This window comes from Amyelois transitella, chromosome 17, assembly GCF_032362555.1.
Source record: "Amyelois transitella isolate CPQ chromosome 17, ilAmyTran1.1, whole genome shotgun sequence".
Lineage (NCBI taxonomy): Eukaryota > Metazoa > Arthropoda > Insecta > Lepidoptera > Pyralidae > Amyelois > Amyelois transitella.
In genome coordinates this window covers 5,823,880-5,849,807 of record NC_083520.1, presented here as the reverse complement: position 1 = coordinate 5,849,807, position 25,928 = coordinate 5,823,880, and the positions used below count along the sequence as shown (strand labels likewise).

The window sequence follows — 25,928 nt, the reverse complement described above, 5'->3', positions numbered from 1 at the left end:
TTTCTAATCACAGCTTTCTTAACCAAATCTTTCATTTTCTTATATTCCTTACGTGCTTCATTCACATCTTCATCTATAACCTCTTGCATTCTTAAGTTAGCTTTTGCTGCTAACAAATCCAGCCATGCTTTCTTCTTTAATCGCACAAGTTCTTGCACATCTTTACTCATCCACGCATTTTTGTGATTTTTTCCTTTCCTTCTTCTACTTACACCACACACTTCAACAGCTACTTTCACAATTCTTTCTTTAAATTCCTTCCATCCATCTTCAATATCGCTCATTTCCTCTAAATCTTCAAATTCATCCTTCAGTCTATTAATATACTTCTTACCTACATCCATATCTTGCAAATTTTCTACTTTTACTCTTTCCAAAGCGCTGGTTTGCTCCCTTACCCTGTGCCGCCAGCGATTGAAGATACCCCTTATCCGGGATATCACCAGTAAATGGTCCGAGTCAATGCCAGCACCGCGATATGCACGGGTATCCAGCACTTTGTTCTTCAATCTTTCATCTACAATCACAAAGTCTATCATACTTTTTAAAATACCTTCCACTCTTGTGTAGGTGTGGATCTCTTTATGTTGAAACATTGAGTTCGACACAAAAAGATCCCACTCTAGACAAATTTCTAATACACTTCTTCCATTATCATTCACCTTTTCGTCACCAAACGCACCAAGCACCTTTTCATATCCATCACGCTTTACACCCACCCATCCATTAAAATCACCTAACATAATAATCTTCTCATTTGGCTTGGTAACTTTCAATACTTCTCTTACACTATTCCAGAACTCCTCGTTTTCGCTTTTTGCTGATGTTGTACCCCTCGAACCCACATCCCAAGGTGCATAAACACCTAGAACGAAGATCCGAGTGATTCCAACTTTCAGCCTAATCCATAGAAGACGAGGGCTGACACACTCATACTCATTCACGCACTCAGCCATTCGTGCAGAAAGAATTAGACCGACCCCTTGACAGCCTCGGCTGGTACTGGAAATTCCAGACCAATACGCCGTGTAAGGGCCGTGCTGCGTCGCGTCGCATCCTTTCCGCTTCGTTTCATTCACGCACAACACATCCAAACGTCTTTCATCCATCATCTGGCATACTTCCTCAATCTTATCCTTCATTCCTCCTCTTACATTCATCGTCGCAAAGCGGCTTTCAGCAGACCGCATACCGCTCCCGCCGGGAACGAGACGTGATGGGGTGCGGACACCATCGCCGCCATCTAGGAGCTCTTTCAAAAAATTTGCATCCATGCGATTCCCACGAGACGCTAGGGAAAAATTTTGTCCGCCCCAGCAGAGCCCCGCATGCCAGGGTAAGGCTAGCCATTACCTGGGGGTCGCCCAACCCCATGGCGGAAGTGGCACGCTCGAGACTAGGCTCGCCCCTAGCCATGCATCCATCGGCGCGGCAGACCTTAGATTGGCAGGGATTTACATTAAAGAGGAATCCCAAGTCTATCCCTTAGTCGGCTCTTACGACATCCGTGGGAAAGAGATGGAGTGGTCCTATTCTTTTGTAATGGTGCCGGGAACCACACGGCAAAATCAAATTCTATGTTAACATATATATGTAAATTTTATTATAAATTTATAAAAAATATTTAAAGTGCGGGATCTTTAAATATGCAAATAATACAAAATATAGGTATCTTGTTTTAAACAGTTTCATAGTACTTACAAGTTCTTTTAACAAAAAACAAGAAATAAAATTAATATCTCTCTTTTCGTGCTCCTTTTTATATCCTCTATTGCTACGCTTCGTGTCAAAGTTTTGTTAAAGTTTCAATATAAGTAGTTTATCTTATTTTAAAATTTCATTAAAATCAAATGTATCACTTAGACATGAAAACTGCAGTAGTACTACGTCTTTGTGAAAAATTGTGTTTATGTATCATTTGAAAATTAAAGCATTGTGTAAAAAAACTGAGCATACAGGGAGTCTCAACTCTCATTGTAGGTGATGACACAACAGGGGCTTCGGTTCAGGACGCCCGGGGCTCGCCGGGGGCGGGCTCCCGCGCGGTAATGCACAAAGGGCGCTAAGTACCAACCGCATTCCATCGATGGAACAAACGAAACGAGGTGTAACGTACAATTTGAATACTCTACTATTTAAATGTACCTATATATTATTTTTGTATGGGATTACTTTTGTGCAGGGATACTTCTTTTAGCGATATTTATCTATCTATTGGAGATGTTAAATACCTACAATATGATATTAATATCAATATAATTCAATTAATGGATCAAATGATAGGGCGCTGTCATAATAATTATTGAATTTAAGGCACAGATTGAACAAAATAAATATATCTTTTAGTTCAAAGATATTTTTTAATTAAATCGACTATCCAAAAGGCTTATGCCAAATCATTTACATTTTGGCAATCATAAAACAAATTATTTATTTATTATTATTTATATTAAGATTAACAGAATCAAATGACACAAGTCTTTGAAAACAAGCTATAAATTGAAATAACAACGGCGATTACTAAAGGCATAAACTGTACGGGTGGGACGAGCTGAATTTAATAGCTGGGCATAATTCAATTGTTCCGGACTGCCGGCCTGTGAAACTGCGTTCCTTTCTCGCTGCGGCCGGGTGGCAGGGATGGTTCCCGTATCGATACGAATTTGTAACGGTAAGAGAAAAAGTATATTCACTCGTATGGTTAATATTATACAATTGCTAAAATACTAGTGGACAGAGAAGAGGTAACATATTATTAGATTTACAAAATATGCACGCAACTCTGTACAGATTTAATATGGCTAAATAAAACGTCAATATTTGGCGGTACCTCTCCTTTTCAACATATTATCATCTGTCTATTAAGATTTGGGGCATACCAGTCACCATGTTGGTTGCATGAAGGTTATAAGCAGCAAAAGATATGGCAAGATTTAGAGATTATTGGTCTCTCTCGCACCTACATTTAATTAACATGTTTTGGTTAGGTACCTTTCTTGTTAGTGTTTCAGTAGTCACGTGTTTATCGATAGCTAATTAAGTCACTATATATATATATATATACCCAACCTTATAGGTACGGTCGCGTTCATAATTGCAGTCATAGTTCGCAAAACTTTATAGCTTGCACCGCTGCTATCACTCACACATTCACACAAATAACACAATAAACAACAAGTTGGGTAACCCGCCATCAAGAAGAGGGTAGTGAAAAAAAAAAAGTCGTCCGCTAATCAACACAGCGACACGCCACACAGCGGAGATCCATGGTGGAACAGTACGAAAATAATGGCTTCATACCGACCAGAATATTTGCGGAACAGTTCGACACATCAGTGGTTACTGTTTTGTGTTTGCACCGTGAGGGACTACACCACAGACAGCCAGCAAGAAAGCCGTATTTATCAGAAATAAATAAGCAAAAACGTTTAGAATTAGCTCGGCAGTATTTGGATTTTGACTGGAAAAAAGCGATATTTACAGACGAAAAGTTCGTTTATTTTATGTCATCACAACACGGTAGACTTCATTTATTTATGGCGAAGAAATGCAACTCGGTATGAAGAAAAAAATATTGTGCCAAATATGGAGTCTGGACACATCTCTGTAAATATGTGGGGCTGGATGAGTGCTGCTGGACCTGGGGAACAGGTGTGGATAGCAGGACGCGCTACAGCTGCTCATTATGTGCAAGTGCTGCAAGAAACCATGTTACCAACTGTGCGGTGTATTTATCCGATTGATGATATACCAACAATATCATTTGTGCAAGACAACTGCCCTGTGCATCGAGTCCATATAGTGCGTGAAAGGTTCTGCCAATTTATATTAAAAGTACTAATTACTTAGATAGTATTTTAAGGACAGCTTCAATATCTTTTCTTTATGAAAACGAATAATTAAGCTGTAACCTTAATAACAGGAGATAAGTGGATGATACAATTAGTGTAATATACTATATATGTATAGCTTTATATAATCATCAATATGTAAATAAAACTATAGGTAAACAGTTTCAATAAAATTTACTAATTTTAATTATTGAATGTTTTATTTTGCTTCCTCTTGTTTAATATTTCTTGCTGATTTCCGTGTTTGAAGACACGGGTATTGTAATTCTTAGATATCAGTTAGTTGGTTAGTCAGTCAGTTACTTAGTTCAAATGGCACCTTGAAACATTAAAAATTGTCAATAACACTAAAATAGACAAAAAAATCCTTGAATAACTTCGGAATCCAAGTAACGCTAGTAACTAGAACAAGCGAGTGTGAGCAAGCGAGTTTATCTAATATATCTTAGATCTCACTTGCTCACACGAAGTAATAAAATTGCTACCCAATAACTTTCAAAGGAACCACAACCTATGTTAGGGTCGTGTGCAGACAAACTTTCAACCTTATTAAAATGACATAAGTCTGGCAGGCTTTCCTCTATAGGCAAATCTTATGCAAATAATGAGAGACGACGATATTTCGATCGACAATTATCGGGCCCAGTTCGGCCATCGTTGATTACCGTCTCTTTCTGTTTTGTTATGTTATATGTCATAGAATAATAAACTCTTTTACTTAGTAATCATTGGTATTAAAGACCGTATTCATTTGAAGGAATATTAATTCTTTTAAATATGCATGTGTGTGTGTATCTAGTGGAACCACAGTGCACGCTATTTTAACCCGTAAGAATTTTAAAACTATGACTGCAGATATGAACGCGATCGTACATATAAACACAAAATAATTCAATGCATTACTGAACAAATTTTGCAGTTTAATAAACATCAGTATCGAGAACATAAAGCATCAGATTTTTAGTTGTTTACTAACTAAAGCAACTTTTTTACTATGTCGAATTTGGAATGAACCACTCCTATCTCTAGTATGGACATTGTTTTATTTAGGGCATTAAATGGACTCGGCAACTATGGTATCGGTTTTCTTTCTTTTTGCGTTGAAATTTAGTGTAATGTTTTGTGCAACGTATGTTCGGTAATAGTTACAAAAATTTTTGATCTGTAACCATATAATTGTTGTATTTTTTGAGAATTCATATTTATAAAGTATATTTGACTACAATTTATTTTCCATCGAAAAAACTGATTTTTTGGTTTTTTAATTTATCCGTTTATAAAGGTAACTGTGGCGATGTCGATATTGCAATTCAAATATTTGATTGATCAATTTTATATACCAATGCAATAATTTAATTTATTCATAGGTTCGTTGACAGTTTTAAATATGTACGCTGCGCCGAGCAAATAAAACGAACGGACTTGTTGACTCACAGATATATTAATATGAAATTGTTACATGCCATGTTACCGTGCATATGGTAGTGAATAAATAACATAGTGTGTGTCATTTGTAATTATAAAATTCAATCAAGGTATAGAATTATAAACTTGGGATTTATATATTTAAGGCTATGAGCTAACAACCTGCCACTGTTAACCTAGACAGCGGGTTACTACGACTACTCCGTGTTTTTTTTTGTTATTTCTTGTAATGCGATAATCACAAACGTGTCATGTTATGTCACCTTCTAGGACATCTCCCTCGATCATCTTCTTTGACGTCTTGTTCTCAGCTGGAAATCATATATAAATAGTTCTATGATAACAAATCTCATATAAACGACCACGCACGTACATACAATATCATTATGAGAGTCATCAAAACGAAATTGGAAATGAATGAGCGCGATGCGGGGCGATACTCGATATCAACAATATTGGATATACGTTTACGGGGAAACGGAACAAATAACGTTCATTTGATAATATTGCCTGTAATGTCTCGTGAGGTACCGAAATAGGATTGTTGAGATCGACTGTGATTTTGGTTTGTATTTTTGGGCTTAATATTAATGTTGTTGAGGGATTTTTGTTCGGTAGACTGGAATGTTTGTTATTTTGGGACATTAGATAGATAAAACTATATTAATTTTCTATTTTTGTAACTTTAAAAAAATAGTAATTTGCTTCGAAAGAGGTCGAAAGAATTGAAAAGATATTATATTACTATTCCTATAACCTGAAAAAAATCTGTTATCGTAAAATATTGCAAACAAACAACTTATAAAGAAGACAATACACTCAGAAAAGATTTGGTATATTACCGCTATATGAATCGAGCATCTGCATCACACTATTTTCACTTTTGACCATCTACGCACTAAATTCTACACCTTCTCCAAATAAAAGTTACCTACAAAATTAATAAGCCTTTATGGAAGATATACAGTTATCATTAATGAGGAGGGTGCCTCTCCGATCGGATGTTTTGCAGCATCAGCGAACAATCACTCGTTACGATCTATCGCAAAATAAGGCGGAAAGAGGAGTTTCACGTGCGTACTAATATTGGCTGAAAGAAAAAAAATTGGGACCAATTCAAGTATGTTTTTGTGGCAAAGTTTATGAATATAAATCAAAATTTTGCATTATTAAACAGGCTTCGATAAAAAGGTTTATCAATGTTTGTGTGTTATTTAAATAAAACTCCTTGCATTGTTGTTTTGTTTGTAAACTCTTTATTGCGCATAAGACTGCTGGCTCTGTCTACCCCGCAATAAGATGTAGACGTGTATGAATGTATAAAAGAAAAAGAAATATAACAAATTACACGACAGTCATTGGATTAAGAAGAATATGTATAATGGCTGCCTTATCCCAATCGGGATTTTTTCCGGTCGACTTTAGTGAACTACATAGCTGTTTGACAACTTACAGACAAGAAGCAATTATTAAAATAAGACTGTTGGCGATCTCTCTGAATTCCAAAATTTAAGTATGAGTAGACCAATTGTCTAAAAGTGAACCGTACAAGAAATATTCTCTGTTGTCTTTAATTTGGTTTCCCGGTTGGGCGCCAATTACACTACGCCGGCTCTGATTGCACGGAAAATAACTGCTGAAACCAATTCGTTACACCATCATAACGGGCATATTTTTACTTCAATACAGTTATGGGACACGGAAAATACAGGAAATTGTGGAAAGTTTTAGTGTTCCAAACCGAAATTGGAAAAACGAAACGCAATTTAAACTTCATTCTCGTATTTTGTTTGATAACGCCAAATATTGTGTAGGTCATTGAGGGTGAATCATTAGGTTGGTCTGTTCGATTTCATGTGGATATTGAAGCCAAATATACGTTTTCTGTATTAAATTGATGATTCGTCGGTGTTCATTACGTTGAGTGTTATTGTCGCAATATATCACTATAATCGGCTCTTATATCGTAAACCAATTAATTCTAGAGCCAATGTGGGTAAATTTCATTAGGGTCCTAATTTAAATGGATAATAACGGTAATTCTATAAGCAGGAAAAAATTTAAGTACTAATATTTCTGTAGATACATACATACATGCAAATAATCACGACTTTATCTCTTACGGGGTAGACAGGGTCAACAGGCCACATTTAGCTGTATGGCGCAGTAATGGCTCTGGGCTTCAAATAGGGACAAGTTGCTAGTTATGTATAAGGTAGTGTTTCTAGATGAAACTAAATACATATATACCCGGAGGGGTAGGCAGAGACTACCTCTTTCCACTTGCCACGATCTCTGCATACTTCCTTCGCTTTATCCACATTCATAACTCTCTTCATGCAAGCTTAATATGTGAAAAAATATTGATATAAGAAATTATTAACTGCTTAAAACGCTTCCTACTTGTTTAAGTAAGGAAAGAACTCTCTTGTTAAGTTATAAAGTATTCAATAGTTGGGTATCCAACATTCCGAATCCAAATTTATATTTGTACTGTTCAATAAATAGCTGTCTCTCTCCCTATATATTGTTGTGGGCCCAGACCGCCGCCACGGCTCCGAGGTGTAACGAGTAATGTCCAATTTACAATTCACGCGTGTCCTAATGTGATTTATCCGACCCTTTGTGAGTCGCATCACAAATAAACGAGACTGCAGAAGAAACTTATAAAAAAGATAAGCAATTATTTGTTTTTTGTCTTGTATTATTATAATTTATTTAAAACTTTATTGAGCCACGGTTCAATAGATGGACTTAATGCTAATAGCAGTCTCTACCAGTGAACCTTTAAAATAGCAAACAGATAAAAAAAAATACTTGCTAATTGTCAAATCTTTTCTTTATTACGTTCCGTTTTTTTAATTGAAATGTCAGTTTAGTGGAAATTTTTGAATATTCTTGCTGCGTCTTTGTTTGTTTTGACTTATATCGTTTCATCCGAATTATCTCCTTTTCGTTTTATAAACAATATGTATATGTATGAGATGTCTGAAGCTTGCCTTAATGGAAGGAACTGTCTTTGCTATTTTTAATTTGTAACCAGACTTCTGTAGTGTATATTATCTATACATATAATAAAACAGTAAAGATATTTTGTCTGTACATTAAGTATTTTTGACTGAAATGGATAGAGGGACACTTAGAATGACTAATAGAAAGCATATTTTTTTTGTCTGTATGTATGATCACGCTTATCTCCGAAAGTACTGAACCAATTTACTTGAAACTTTCACCAACTGCTTTGTTTTAACTCAGAAAAATATTTAAAGTATGTTGCATCAAAATCTGTTCATAAAAAAAAGTTATCGTCATTTGAATGAACTTGATGACTTTGAATTTTAAAAATTTAAAATTTCGATGTCATTTATCATTGTACGTACAACGTTGTCACGTCAACGTCATGCGTTATTCTCACGTAAAAAGAATTTTAGTTTGTAAGTCTACTTTAATTTCGACACCACCGCAACGGTCTCGATGGTTGATGAGGTTGACGTTTGAGACTGTGAAATTGACGGTCCAAGTTCGAGCCCCAACAAAAACAATATCTTTTTTTTATTTCAAATTATTGTAGATTCCACTCGAAACAGCTAACAGCTTGTCTCTCATAAAAAAACGGAACGTCGTATGAAAAGTTTATGCAGTGCGTTCTTATTTCTCAAAACATGTTTTCCCGGCTTGGCTATTTGAAGTAGATAGTATATATTATTTCTATTAGTTAAATAATAAGAGTAACAATATATATTTTGAATAAATATTGATACAACTAATTAAAAGTGATCTTTAATGTTATGTAGTATTTATTTAAACAAATATCTACAGTATGTAATAAACTGAAATATTTGGGCATTAACGACAAAAGCAATTAAATTACTTATAATTAATTTACACGAGCGTCTTACGTAGGTACGACTCGTGTGCGAAATTATCTAAATTAGTAATTTAATTACTAACCCAATTATGGTCATAGGACGTATCATGTACATTGTTTAAACAAAGTCTCGTTATCCATCTTAACAAGGTAACTTATTCAACTCTCGGAAAGAAAACAGAATTTCAGAACAAATGTAAAGTAAATAAGACAATAGCATATTATGAAGACCGACTCCAGATGGCTACAAAAATATAACGAAATGAACAAGGCTCGTTTCATCTTCGAAATGGCTTTTTTCCGACATTGGATTGGTTCCATTTTCCGAGATGTATCAATAGGTAAAAAAATTATTAAAGTTTTTTCCTGATAATTTTAAGACTTTCAAATATTAGTATGATATTGAATAAATCTTTACGATTTTCTACAACACAAACTTTAAATAACATATTCAACGCAAGCTACTAAAATATTCTTACACCTATTTCACCTTACAGTATATTTTCTTTAGAAATAAACCAACATAATATTCACGCTACACATCAGCAATTTGTCCGACGGGTGACCGACAAACAAATGGCCATCTTCCGCCCGGATCATGGAAGTTTTCAGCGAAAATTGCGTGTAAAATAGACTTTTGACCCGGCTTCCGCGGAAAGTAGCGATAGGAATTCGATTTGGCCCCGCCGTGCCCAGCGTCCTTCCTGAATGCAAATTGGGGGTAAATTCTTCGCCCACTAAATTTCTCCCTAACATTTTCAAAATGTAGTAAAATTGCTACTGTTTCATCGTTCGTCGAATACTTATTCGATTTGAAAATTGAATTGCAATGGTGCCGTGTCTGTTGTCATCAATGAAATATTTTTGTTCACAGTTTACATAAAAAGGATACTTTACTCGGCGTTCTAAACGTTAAAAAGTTGTTCGGGACCGTTTTAAAATATATTTTATGTGTGTTACAATCAACCACACCAGCGAGATTCTATAACTACAATAAGAATATTAGGTAATCGTAGTAGTAATAAGCATTAGTGTGTTATAGACATATAGAACGCACATAAATTATAACAAAAATAACTTATGCTGAGGTGATGTACCAAAGGCGGCCTTATCTCATTATGCATTATCTCTTTCAGGTAACCACAATAGCATTTCATGAAGAGAGAATTTGGTATACCTTTTTGGTTATTATAAGTTCGAATAAAATCATTTTATTCGAACTATATTCGGTTTTCATAATTCTGATAATTTCGGATGGAAATCACATTAAGTGAAACTCGAGCATGGCTAATAATAATGTCTAAATGTGTGGCTATGAAGATTGGGCGGGATATCTCGTGCCACCCGATTGGCCCGGGTCGTCGGCTAATGTAACCCGGCCAATTAATATACGCGCTAATTATACCCATAACCCTTGATGATTGCGCTACCATGTAATTTGTATGTATGACTTAATGATAGAGAACCGCTCGGTAATTTCTAGAGTGGTCCCTTGTCCTATCTTATTATCGAAGTAAGATTTGATTAATTTAGGCACAGTTCCTGTTTAGACGTATTATTTTGTACATTTGATATTTTAAAACTTTTTGAAGAAAAATAATAAAAACCATAATCGATGAGATGACCTGTGTAAAAACATATCTTTAGTACTGCCAGTTATCGAAAACATTAATAAAATCTGATAACGAAGACAGATTGTGATTTATGATAATGCTATTCGTTATAGGTATACATATATAATCACATCTTTATGCCTTACAGGGTAGACAGCGCCAACAATCTCGAAAAAATTAAAAACCAACATTTAGCTTTATCTTCGACTTAATGATGGGATTGAGTTGATATTCAAATAGTGACATGTGAAATAATCCCCAGTTTAATTAAATAAATGTCTTTTGTTAGTTGCGCTTTTGTTGCCTATTTTATTCCTTTACAACACTTCTTTTCATACTAAGTCTGCCAAAATCACGTGGATTCAATTTAGAATCATTTTTATTCTACCGTCGAGTGCAAGGACAAATTTCTATTCAGGCTTTATGCCGCGTCTAGCAAGTTGTTTCCAGACTATTTGAGTTGTTCAGTGTCTGCTAAACAGAATGTACTTGTTGCCATTAGGAAAACTAGAAGTTCTTTATTTGTTTGTTACCAGATTAATCATTATTAATCTGGTAAGTTGTACACTTAACATATTAACCTATTAATTAGTAACCTATGTTATATAATGATATAACATAGGTAACTAATTCTGAAATATATGTTTTTGTGTCCTACTTATGGTAAGATGTAGGTGAAAGAAGCGAGCTTATTTTTAATCAGTTCCATAGCCGCAGTCGCGTAATAGCGTTCTTTGTCGCGGAATTAGCAATCAGCGGTGCTGCCTGAAAAAACCGCCTCCGAGGTTTTTCATAATTATCCCGCAGATGAAATCTACAAGCAACCCTTTCCACACAAATTACTATTATTTTTAAAACGAGCCGCCTAAATGAAAGCATAAAATATGTCCTTCTGCCAACAGTCAGCGCCCACAAGTGTCAGCTAAAATTAGGGGCAATTAAAGACGTAAACTCTGTAAGAAAAAATAAAAGCCCCACCCGAATCCCTTTAAGCGCTGCATCTCGTTATAAAAGACGTAAAACTTAACATTCTGCCCCTCGGCAAAAAATGAAGAAGGTCGAACTTTTCCACTTTACCGCCGTCAAAACGAACTTCGTTTAAGAGGAATTGTATTTGGAAGTTGTTAATTCAGGGCTCCGTCGCGGTTGCTTAGCGAGTCTTTCATTAGTGGTCGTCACGTGAGCTGAATGCCAAGGTGGTGTTCGGAAAAATTGAGACAATGTACCGGCCGCGATTCAACCCTACCGCGCTCTCTGAATGCTAATGGTGGCCTCCAACTCTAAACTCTATTAAAAATTTGGCGTACGTTTCTATTTGCATGATAAATTAATTAAAAACATACTTTTGGCGACTTTCGGTATTACTTTTAATTAATATTTTTGAAAATTGATGGCATAATTTTTGTAAAGTAATATAAGTAAGCGAATTCGAACCATTTCAAACATAAATAAACCCTGATTTATATAAAAGAGGATAATAAAAGGCTCGTTATTCTTCATAAAACTACCGCCAGACTTAATTCCAGAATAATAATTACAATAGTTTTCCGCTCAGAGCGCGCGCTACGTGAAGGCTCAATGAGCACATGTAGGGCTCCCTTCAGATCGCGGCTAAAAAAGGACAGCCATGTGTTGGGGCTTCGGACAGGACAATGAAAAACACTTCTGCCCTGCTGTGCGTGAATATAAAACAGGCTGACGTTGTAAAAGAAAGAGTGTTCATATCAGTACGTAATCTGCAAAAGTTTACATATAATTTTAAAGAACCTTCTATTAAAAAGTATTTATGCCTAGACTTGTTGGTGAAGTTACTGGTAAATGACGTACAAATGTTAAGTTGTGCACCTGCTTTAAAAGTACTGAATTGAGAATTATTTAACGTAAACTATAATAGACAATTAATAACTTTAGGAAAAATCACAATTGCAATATCTTATCCAACAAAAGTAAGCAAAGGTTTTGTTATTAATTGGAGCTAGCTTAACATTATTTTTGCTAATTATGCCCCTTTTATACCAATCTTAATAAATAAAGACTGAAAATCTTTGTAAAAATTCTTAAAGATAAAATGTTCACGCTCATTATTATACGAGTAGATTTGAGGGCTACATATTTTTGCTATAATACGTTTGTGTTGTTGAAAGTATACCTAAGTTAACTGTTTACAATATTATTATTTTGTACAGAAGCTGTGCTGTGCGCATATATTTTTTATTACCCATGTAAGATTTTATCGGAGGCCACAACTTGCTTATTAAATAAAGAAAGTTACGTACCACAGCGTTGTTATCATAACAAATATTATGGACCATATCGAAAAGGGGACTGGGATTGCTCAAGTAGTATAAAAGAGCCCTAACATTTTATAGTCATAAGGACTTCCTGTTTGTCGTTTTATTTTCATTTGTTGTTGGCGACTTTGATTTGGGCAGGTTTTATGAGGTTAAGAGTTGAGTTTAGTGATAAGTGGCTTAACCATCTATTGTAGTACCGAGAATTCATTGACTTCCATCATACACACATACGTTAATCACGTCTATATCTCTTGCGCGGTAGAACAGTCCTAAAAAGACTGAAAGACTTCGTTCAGCTGTACCATCATATTTGAAAAATAACTTGAATATAATATTTTACACAAAATGCAATTAAACACGCAAAGAAATAACTTTTAATAATAAAATAATAATATTAATAAAAAGCACATGCAATGGGTTGCATGTGCTTTTTATTGTGTTTAAAAACTTGTTATAAGAAAGATTTTTTTTACTTTGTTATTGGGATAACAAAGTAAAAAAAATCTTTCTTATAACAAGTTTTTCCTTTACCTATCCCGTAAAGGGAAAACCTAAACACTTCTAATTTAATTTTCACAGATCGAAATATAGAAAGCATTTATTGAACTGAAAGTGAATGAACGAAATCAATCCATCAAGTAGAGCAGATGTCGTAGTTGCTACGACATACTACGACGATCTACGACGCTACGAGCTACAAGGCTACGACTATCTACGAGAATTCTTAATACAGCCCCCAAAATATTTTTACTCTGTACTATGATTCGTTCTATTAATAATTATGCACACAAAAGTTATACCACAATTAATGGTAACTTTTTATAGCTACAACAGAAAGCACTATAAAGCACAGTCATTTAACCGTGTCGATTCTAATTGTATCCTTTATTGTCCCGAATGAAATAATACCTACTTCAGTATTTTTTATTTGCGTTTGTCTGTTACACTTGTATATCTGAATTCAATGTCGATTTTTATGAAATTTGGTATACTAAGCTACTCGTATTTATTGTAAAATTATACATGAAGAAAGACACGAGGTCGTCTATTAAAGTTATTGGATGGAAGGGTATAATCACTTCTTGTGATATAGATTGGGGTTTCATTTGAGATAGTACATAGTGATCGTCTAGGATTGACTCATCTGCAATTACCCGATTGGCTCCGGTTATCCGGCTCAGACGAATTAATTACTCTTCCACTAGTCCGCGATAGAAATAAATGAATTTTGATGAAAAACGTGACTGATCGGGCTAATTTATTAGAGCAAAAACATCTGAGGAAACCCCACGCCCCGCCCTTTGTTTGTTTTGCAATTAAACAGAATTGTTTTAACAGTAAGTACAAGCCATTATAAAATTTATTAGGCTATTTCAAACATGATTTTTAGTCAAATACTAAGTTATAGCATATCTGAAACAATGAGTTTGTGGGATGTTTATTTTGCAGATTTCGAAGTGGTAAACAACCAAATAAATTTTTATGTGAAGACTTTTTTCCAGTAATACGCTCATTTAAGTTGCAAAAATCATTCTTTAAGGTATGTCTAAGATATAAAACATAACTCATTATATAATAAAACATAACTCAATGAACAAACAATTTTATTTTACTGTTTCATTATATGTGTTGATGATATTCATGACTTGATGATTTCGCTTCACATACTCGAACTCCAGTTAAACTATTCAAATTGCACATACAGCGTTCATTTAAGTTAACAATCTGGCATTGTTTTGTAACAAGTGGGGTTAGTTGCAAACTTGTAATGACGCTCGCAGGTGAGTCTCGTCTAATCAGAGGCAACTCGAGTCGAGCATGTAAGGGCGGGTCCACAACGTGCATTTCGTATTAGTTTATATTGTGATAGGTTCAATGGCAGAAAAATCGTCTGTGGTTTTGGTTTACATAGAAATATTAATTATTCATGACTCCTCTTATCCAAAACTTACCTACTATTACTTACCTAAATCCATTTGTTTGTACATTTCAATACGTAATAGCCATCACATTAACCGAAGTGTTTAGTAAATACCATAAGTAGTAGTGCATTTATATAACGTTCTAGACCTTATTGCACCGCCCGAAGAACCAACGTGATAGCCAATTTTCATGTTGACTGTACACAAAATAGAATCACAGAACAGACACCACACTTCTTTCTGAATTATTAAAGCATATGAATTATCTTCCCTTTCTTTCTTACTAATATTTGTGAAAACTATAAATGGTAAATTAAATTATTAACTTGTGAACAACCACTTTAAGTATTGCCTCCAGATTATAAAGTAATGATAAAATCTTTCTTTATTGTCGCTTTAGGCAGAAATATCACGACAAATAAATAGAATGAAGAAACCATTGAATAATTTTTTTTTGTTAATGTTACTCTTATATATGATATGTTATAATAAGATATTTGAATTCAAAATCAAAAATGTGATATGAACGTCAGGTGTTATATTACATAATCAATCTGTGTAATATGCCCTGTATATTATCTATTTAGATATATCCTGCCATACTAAACTTTTCTACTAACGTTGCTTTGTATATAGGGTTCCAGCAGAAGTGTTTGCTTAGCGCCCGGCCCCGTCCGCCTGGGATAATGGCGTTCCTGTCACCGCGTCGAGATTCCCTTCCGATTCGGTTTTAATGAATTCCGAATATACGTGATTCGCGATTTTATACCGTTTTGGAATAGATAAAGTTTGTGATTCGGGATGTTGGTATGGTAAACTTTTAGATAGGAAATGAATCCATTAGCTCCATAGTATTATACATTGTTATCATCGTAGTTTTGTAATTGCTTTGTATTTAATGCAACGTATGTCTCTTTACACTCTCAGTACTAGTAGTACTCAGCATAACAGTAGTAGGGTTAAACAAAATATATGATTAGTTGTTTTAGCTATGTTTACGTTTCATAAAATTCCCCTCATTTATTTTATTCTATAAAAATCTCGCTTTTTATTTAATTCCAGCGTACATTCTCAGTGTATATGAGTAATAAATAATCCAATTTCGAAAATTGCATCCAAGCCGGCAAACAGCCGCAGATAAATAATAAAACTGAGCAGAAAGATAACAAATAGCTTCAGTAGGAAAGCCACAAATCGAAACCAATTCTTCAGACGCGAAATCAATACGGGCTCATATATCGGCACAACAAAACGCCCGGGAATACATACCAATTTTCACCTCAAAGAAACCTATCCTGGGAGGCACAAAATACTTCGGATATAGACATAGCGCTTTATGTAAACCACGCATTCCACGCAAAAAAACGATCTCTGATTTAAAACAGACATGACTTTAAAAGGCAACATGGGTCTTTAAAAACCATATATTTTCAGGTGAAATATTTTCAAGTATTTGAACAAATTAAATATAACTTATAATTAAATTTGATGACTTCCCCAAATAAATAAAGATTGCACACGAATGATTCTAATACCGTGAGCGTTATTTCTGTACTCTCCGTGTGTCGTATAGTGGACCGGCAATCGAAAGGTAAATATTATTTGGAGATCGCCGAGAGACGGGGTTTAAAGTCACGTACATCCCAATGATTTCAATTTGAGAAAACTACGACCGGATGGAGTACTCTCTCCCCCGGCTGTGATGGCGACACGGCGGGAATTCTAATCTAGAACATTCTATTATTTATGGCAATGGAATTTTTCTTCAGGTGGTATATTTTTCTCGCCTATCTCGTATAAATAATAGGGGGTTATTATGTTATATAAAAAGGTGAATGATTTTAATGTCTGATAATAAATACGTAATATAATCACAAAAGTTTTAAATAGTGAACGTTTTAAAAAGTGACTGAAGAAAGTAGAATAAATGTGCTTAAACTAATAAGTTGGAAATGTGATGGAAAATTATGGTGACTTTTAAAAGATTATGATGTTGTGGTTCCCTGTTTTCTTTCCAGTTGCACACCCCGTCACTACACGTGGGCCCCGGGGGCCGCTTTTATCTAAAAATGGTTATATTTAAAAACAAAAAACAATTTACATCTATAATGTATAGCTGGTGGTGGTTTTAGTCAAAAAAGTACGTTTTCGAATCAAATTGAACAATCCTCTCAAATAAAGAAGGTACATACAAACTCAATCAAAAGCACATCTAAAACTATCGAGATAATCGAGGAGTGTCTGTACTTCTAAATAGCGAAAGTTTAGAATACCCACCATCACAGGCGCGATTCACTTATCTTAAGCTGAGTGTGCATTTAAAACAATGGTATTGTGAGTTTTTTCGTTTTGTGATATTTGCGGTTTCATTAATTTCTAGATTGTACTCTCCAAGTCCTCTCAAGTAAAATTCCGCATACCCTACGGAGATATGCATATACCAACTTCAACAGAACATTTGCTTTTATGATTGAATGTGCACTTGTGCTATTTACTTACTTATTATTTTTCTCTTATGATTTTTAACCGTTTTATTAATACGTATTGATGTCAGTCCACATACCATAAAACATTATCTCTGAGTTCTCGACGTGTGTTCTCAGCTTTACTCACAAAAGCACTCCACGCCTTCGCGCGAGGTTCCCGTTGCGTGTCTTCCGGGAATGCAACGGATTTTATATTAAATCTCCCAAGTGAACACCGCCCTTAATATAGCGAGGCTTAACGCCTGCTCTAGCTATTGCTTTTCAATAAAATTGAAAATATTTACATTCTTGTGAGGAGTAATAAATCGAGAATACATAAAACTATTTACATAGGTATTGTGAATAGTTAATATCAAGGGGTTTCTTTACAATATTTAGTGTTTAAATATATAATTCTTATATTCGTATTTTTTAAACAAACGTATCACATCTATTTAAAAAAAGATTCTGGAACTAAATGACTAATACACACACATAATAAGGCGTCGTCGCCGTAGAGGAGGTTACATCTTTCCACTGGGCGCGGTCGGAGTATGCACTCATGCCTCAACTTAAATTCATACATATTTATTCATTACCTAATATAATAAAAAGTCAATGAATAATTATTAAAATTAATAATAATAATTAATAATATAAAAAAATTTAAGTAGCGCCTTCATTTTTTTTTGAAAAAACAACCTAAGTTGACGATGAATGGTTCTCTCAATATCGTGCAGTATAAAGTTGTGGAAGTATCGACGACTGCGCGTAAAGGATTGCTTCGGAAGAACTGTTCGAAATAAACGTCGATAGCTCTCAGTTCGGCTGGAGCCGGCCTCGATGCATTTTAAAATGTCCAACTAGTTTACAAGTTCGATACAGTGGCCTGTACGGAAAATGCTACTTTAGTTCATGTGTTTGGTACAGTGAGCCACACAACTTCAAAGTATATTTTGAAGTGTTGAGATTATGTTATACATAGCTAATTTAACCCATTATGCTTACTTTATATTATATTCAAATGCCACTCTGTCTGACAATCAGTCTCGCAGCTAAAACGCATAACCTAGCATAAAAGAATTGACGGTACCTAATTTAAAACCTAATGTCAAATAACGGCTAATTTTTTCCCTTGCAAAGTCTAGCATAATAGTAAGTACATATAATAAAATTAAAATTTAACAAGTATTTCGCACGTATGCTCCAAATTATAAATAACCTTTAGTTTTCTTTGTGCCTTAATAAGCACAAACAGTATAATTTGAACAAAGCAGCTCCTGAAACTGGGGTATTATCGTGAGTTTCATTATTCGCTTTTGTACCGGCTTGGTGATTCGCTGAGGTATTTACATCGAGCAACTGTCGTCGGACCTCCGCAACCAAAAGGTTACCAAAATCAATCTAGCATAGATTTTAGGTTTTTTTTACGAATAGGGAATCGAATTAAATATTTTTATTCAAAGATATTAGCCGCCGTACAGTATCAGGCAAATCTATGGGCGTCGAAAACAGATAAACGCTAAACCTATGCTAGGCTTGATTTTGGTAGCCTAGCCTAGTAGAATTCGACTATTTCATCGCAACGGGACAACAGCATTCAGCACATTTTTATAGTTTCCAACAACTAAAACTTTTAAAGTTGGTCAACGGCACTTTACTTTTATATCTTCTAGCAAACACAGATTCAAGTCTCGTCACGAAGCGTTACATCTTTTATACTCTCGCTGTGGGGGCGAAGAGAATTAACACTCCCAATGGATAGTGTGAACGGATCTCCTAAACGTTCAGTAAGTTATACCTAAGTACTTATAACTCTCAGTGAAGCTGTTTGCCGCAATTTATTGCCAGTCGCAGGAGATAACCTAGGTGCCCTAAGTCTGCACGGTATCTTTTCTTTATACCAAATTGCCTGAAAGGTAAGGAAATTTATTAGAACACACGGTAGGTGTTGAGAACAAACGCCTGTGTAATATATCTGTTTGAGATACGTACCTTAAAAACGATATTTTAATTGAATTAGGTTATATTGTTTGTATTTCAACAAATATAAACTGAGTCGTTAAAATGCCGATTACTTGTATGATGTACAATGAAAAGTTTAAAGTATATTACTTACTTTTACTTTTTTTATAAGTAGTATTTAACAAACTAAACCCCAATTTTATACCTACGCATTCCCACAGAACTGGAAAATGTACTATATTATAAGAAAAAAGTACTATTCTTATTATCTGTAAAACGTGCGATCGAAGTCGCAGACTAAACTAGTGGTAGCTAGTAGTGATTTTGTAATATTCTGAAAGTTAAATTACTAAATATTTCTCATTTGCATTTAACGTAGAATATAACTTTCCTGAATGAGGCAGCCTGAATTCCCTTTGAAGTCAGTAATTTTTCTCATTTAGTCAGCATCTACGTCAACAAAGGATTTTAAACACTTTTAATTACAAATTAGAAGACTTGGCACTTTTTAAGAAGGAGACTTTTTTATTAATTATGCAAAGCTTAATTTACTGAAGAAAATTCGTTTACGCCTTAAAGTAATATGGAGTGACAGTTTACGATCTCCTTATTTCATGTCAAATTATATTTTATTCCTCAAAAACTGCTTGCCCAATGCTATTACTTTATGAGTTAAGTAACTAAACTTTACACAATTAACAAAACTGAGGATTAATGTAAAAAATCTAAGCTTTTGGTTTCCGGAATGTATTCATCTTTCCAGAGATATCGGATAAATGGTGACTGTATGATAAAAATAATCACACATCATCACCACAACCCGAAGGGTCTTGTGCATAATTTAAACAATGAACATATATACTCTAATAATTAATTAAGTTGTAACATTATTTATGTAAACATCCTACGTCTGTCAGATTTAAAATATAATATTTACGTTGTTACACAACAACATCGCCAGCAGAAACACAACGTTATTTAAAAATGTTGTTCAAAAATATCCGTAATGTATTCCGCTCCGATTGAGACACAGACTCCGATATCAACCCACTGCATCACTAAGTACATGGAAGTATATATGCACCAGGCACATTAGTAAGATTGAAACCTCTTTGGCAAACTTAGAATTGCAAAATAGTGACTGCACCACTCTCCGATGCCGTTTGATTTGGGGTTTTTGTTTCCTCGCCAGATTGGATTTTAGCCCGCACTGCCTCAAATTGCAGGTAAGCAAGAAGTGAAGTGCACCGACTTAAAGGATTTTAGGAAATTGAAAGAGCAAAAATAACTTGTTTGCTATCATCCAGCTTTTATTATAATAACAATGCGGACTTAACTGAACTTGTCTTTAGTTTAAAAAGTATCTGTGATTAAAACATATCCAACAAACATTATAAATGTGAAAGTTAGTTTACTTGTAAATTTGTTGTCTCTTCACGCGTTATTTAATTAACCATACTTCTTTAAAAATTCGTATATGTAACTAAGAAAGTATGGAGAAGGATATAATCATCTCGGTAAAAACTAGTTCGCGTGAAATTTGCAAGTAGCGCTAAATTCAGGCAGGCGAAGCTGCGAGTAAAACGTAGTTGTTTATAAAACCAACATAAAATTTTCACTTATTATGAAACATTTGCAACTTTATGTGAAAAACTAACCGACTATAAAGATACCATTTAAAATATTGAAAGCATTCAAAGACAAGACCAACAGAATCACTCTTGTAAATACTTGACCTCCGCCCTCACTTATCATCGTTTATATTCCTCATGAAGATATTATTTCGTTGCTCTTTCATTTGTTTCCCACAGGGAGTTAATCAAACCGAAGGAGGTGCGTCCGCGTCGTCAGCGGAAACTAATTTGATTTAAACTTCCGCGGCCGCGCTATTTGACTTCGTAGTTACAGTTAATACAATGTACATATTATTCCACCGTCTGAAACTTCGGTAATAAGACTGGATATGACTTATAATAACCACTGGAGGTATGAAAGATGAGTTCCCTAAGTACGGTGAGTTAACCGCTGTGACTTGGTTATTTCGATTGCGGTACATCGAGTTTGAATTTACTCTTCCTTGAAATATGGATTGCTTACTGCTTTTACCTGTGTCATTTGTTTGAATGAGATTAATTTGTTCTTTGTTTTGTATGAAATTACTTTTAGTGTAATTTGTTAATATAAGAACTATATAGTCTCCATGGCGATAAAATATGCAATTAATTATATAAAAAATATGAAAAATTAAAGCTGCTTCGCACTCGTAGATGTATTATTTTCCTTACCCTTATTATTTAATAAGAAAAATATTTCCAACTTTCTTATATCCAACCTGCAACTTAATAACTTCCGACAACACATGTCACCTAAATTACATTGTTCTTATTTTCACAAAACAATGAGTACAATAAGGCCATCAAGCTATCACTTACCTTCTTAGGTTTCCCATTCTTCCTTAGCAGCTTCGCACAGCAGAGCCCCCTAGTGTCGGGAAGCGGCGCGGGCGGGCGCCGAGCCCAACACAATCGCTGGGGGCTCGGCCCCACAGCCTCACTCCTCGTCTCCTCCTTATCTTCGCACATTACCGGACCCCTACCCCTCTATATCCACGAAAAATCACAACCTCCAAGATACAGGCTCTTTACGAGAACCTCTGGCATTGTTTTCGCCTAATCTACTTGATAAAACTAGTGATATATTGAGGAAAATAGCGATTTGGCAAGCGGCGTGTTTAAGTTCGATACGTTTGTACTATAAATTAGCATAAAAAAATAGTAACTACGTTATTCCTACGTTGCTGAGAACACGCGCAACGTCCGATTCAGCATCTGAAACAAATATATGTATTTTTCTTACTCGTACGGTCTATGTCTTAGCATTAAAAATCCAATAAATATTCTTACTTTTTTATTCTCTATACCGGGAATACTCGTATTAAAAGACTCATTTTCACTTCCTACATTAAAGAATATAAAAAAAGATGAAATGAAGAACAGAACTTTGTTTCAGGCCCTAAAGAAATGATTATAGGTATTTTTTTATTCTCGGTTAAATTATGTTCAAATCGATCTGTCTAAATCGATAAATATAATTATTAAAAAAATAATTTTATTTTACTTATAACCAACGTACTACTTTAAAATAGGGAATACTAACAAAAACTGTAAAAGACATAAACTGTAAAAGACCTTAGATGATATATCGATGTTCTTTTAAAATATTTTAGTAGTCTCATTTGACGTTTAAGAGAACGTTTTATAGGTGCTAAAATTGTGCTCAACACATTTTTATAGAGCTCTTTATTCAAATAGTATTGAAATACACAGCAATCATCGTTCATAATATAATATTGAGAAGTATAATTTTATCTTGCGTATTGTGGCTCTATTTAAACTGCTATTACTGTTTATATACTGAATTAAATGTATTGATAATTAAATTATTTGTAGTACCTACTACCACTGCTATCAAGCAAAGATTCCTGTTTTGCAAGTATCAAATATATATTTGATATAATTAATAATATGTATATTCATTTATTTGCCAAGTATGAGATAATGTTCGAAAATATAGGTATCCGTTGTTACTGAAGTCAAAAGATTCGATTATAATAAATAACTTACAACCATTATAAGGGTTAAACAATGAAAACTAAACAAGTTATATTAAATACTTTAAGGTAAAAGAATGAAATGATAGGTATGTTATTGAGTAACTTACACTAGTATGCTTCCCGAACACAGTCTAAAATATTTTTACGTGTTTAATTTTCACAGACCTTATACAAAACTTGATGACAATCAAAATGCGTGTTACTTCGCTAACAATGGTCGAGTTGGCAACTCGCGACTTTGTAAACGACAGCGCTCAAAACGAACTTATCCTAATTTCCATGTAATTTGTGTTCGTACTAGGGATTTGCGAATCGTAAAGTAAAAATGTTGCCGCAGACTCCCTGTTGAATATTAAACAACATCTAATTAATGCAAGGAGTTCCTCGACATAATTACAGTAGCTCATTGAATTCTTACCAACTTCGACGCGTCACTTATTTTATATCCTTTGTCGGCTTGTGGGTGCATCGTAATTGTTGTAGGGACTTAGAACTTTTTGCGGAGATTTACCTTTTATAAAAGCAATAGGGACAATGTAACTTCTTACTATCTTTTTTACTAATCTTATAATAGCGAAAGTTGTATGTTTGTTGTTACACTTTCTCAAAAAATACTTAATGCATACAGCGTCAACAATCATACATTGGGCGGACGCCGGGCCCCGAAACACTTCTGTGGAGGGTGCAACCGGGAACACGCAGAAATGAGAGATACACCATAACACATAGCCTACAGAAGTGTGTTCAATCTATAATCTATGAAATCATAAAAATATCTGCCTTAATAGAAAGAGCCCCAACAATATTTGTAGTTAAACGCTTTTCTCGGCTTTAGGCAAGCAAGTAATTTTCCGCATAACAGAAAAACTAAAACGCAGGAAAATTGGTCATATAATATAAAGATTTTACAATAAAATATGAAAATTTTACAATAACACAAGCTCGTGATACGCTCACTGAGAAGGCAATTTCAACATTTTACAAACAATATCCCCGATGTTGTAAATTTTACGAGTATATCTGAATGATCCATAAATTGATAGGCTTATTTATTATTAATGTCCCGCAGGCATCTCCCGCGTGTATAATACTTGGAAATTAATATTACGTACCGTTACGGTAACGATATTAAATAATCACATATCACGTAGAATAATTCACGACCTAAAGCCGAAAGGTAATAAGTACAGTATATGTAAATAGAATAACCCATGTCAAGTAGTATCTAAGTATACATTTGTGAGGACTGTTTCTAGTTTTGTAAATATTAATAAAATATTACATTAAAATAAATTATATCATAATATACAAGCGCAACGATGTTTTTATCGCGCGATTATTAAAGCTGTCCCGTTTCATATCTAGATAAAAAGCGAAACAGCGATAATTTTTCAGGAGATAAAAAAACGGCTATACTATGCTTCGGGGGCAGGACTAACACCAGGCGGATGATAATAGTAGGTACATGTATAAGTGCAACTTTTACCTAAAATATATAAGCAGCTTACCTTCTTAGAGATCGCGGATTATTTAATTCCAGTAAGGCTTACGTAAAAGTTTTTATTTTAACCTCAAAAACCATAACGTTATCGACAATGTCGTCAGAAAGACAGTAGCAGAGGTAGAACAATATTTGTGCCTATAAAATCAATACAAATAGATATTGCAATTTCCATTGATAATTTCACTTATTACTTTAGATTCGTCAACACTTTATCGGTATAAGTAATGTAAATAACTTCAGTTCCCGGTTCCCGCCACAATCCTGAACTCGTTCAAACAGCTAATATCCCGTTCTGTTTGTCTTTGGAGGCAATAAAATGACTTTTATGCAAATCATACGAATTCTATACATTTTTGATGAGCCGCGCCCGACGCATCCCGCCATTTAATTAATACATTTTTCATCAAACTTTTATATTCCACGAAAATGATAAATTATTTTTCTCAGAACTTAGCTGGCGTTTGGCATTACTTTTAAGTGGGGTTTTATCGGTAACAATGACTTCCTTTAAAAATAAAAATAATATTATTCTGATACATGAGTAACTGGAGTGTGGAAGTAGTAAATATTTATATTTTGATCCTAATAAACTAGTTATCCGCCGCGAACTTTCAACTTAGACTTAAATTTTTTTAGAAAATTCCGGTTTTGAATTATTATGAACTTTAAAATTCTGTTTGGACATATTAGACAGACAGATATATTAGACAGATCATACACACCTTTCAACATATATACACGCATATAGTTACGTCTATATGCCTTGCGGGGCGGACAGAACCAACATGTTCATGTTTGGCTTGATGATAAAATTGAGATTCAAAAAGTGACAAGTTGCTAGCCAATCGTCTAAAATAAGAATCCCAGGTTTAAAAGCCTATCCCTTAGTCGTCTTTTTCGACATCCTTGACCTTTGATATTTCATCAAAATTGGTAAACATTAATTTCGCCCCAAGTTTAATGGTATATTAAATGGTAGTATAATGGTGGTAAAAAAATTCATATTAGAATTCACAATATATGTATGTATTTGAGCAAGCTAAGTAGGTAAATTGTCAAAAACCATAACCATGGCTCAGAAAAATATAAGAAATCATTTTTCAAGGAAAATGCTAATTATGCCTTGTATTTAAAACCTTTATCAAAAATATGATAAAGGTTTATGAACATTTTCCTATTGGAGCTTCGATTAAATAACTAAAATCGTTTTTATCCCTTTTTACTAATTAAAGTTTGGCAATTAAGAAACTAATTTATTCGCTTCATATAAATTACGTCTGAGCAACAACCAACCATCGTAATTGAGGGTTTCCCTTTAACTTTTTCTTTGAAGGGCCCACCTAGTGCTCGCGGCGGATTAACTTTACCGAGCATACGAGCATATTCAAATAAAACAAGTCTATAATTC

General features: G+C 34.3%; 1 protein-coding gene across 1 annotated transcript in view; it reads right to left on the bottom strand.

Moving 5' to 3' along the window:
* LOC106140401 (uncharacterized) overlaps nucleotides 1-21,985 on the bottom strand; it is a 43,755-nt gene extending 21,770 nt beyond the window's left edge. The window contains exon 1 of the mRNA XM_060948711.1: nucleotides 21,836-21,985. Coding sequence (XP_060804694.1) covers nucleotides 21,836-21,985 — 150 coding nt within the window. The remainder of the gene's footprint in view (nucleotides 1-21,835) is intronic.
* Nucleotides 21,986-25,928: the final 3,943 nt, after the last annotated feature.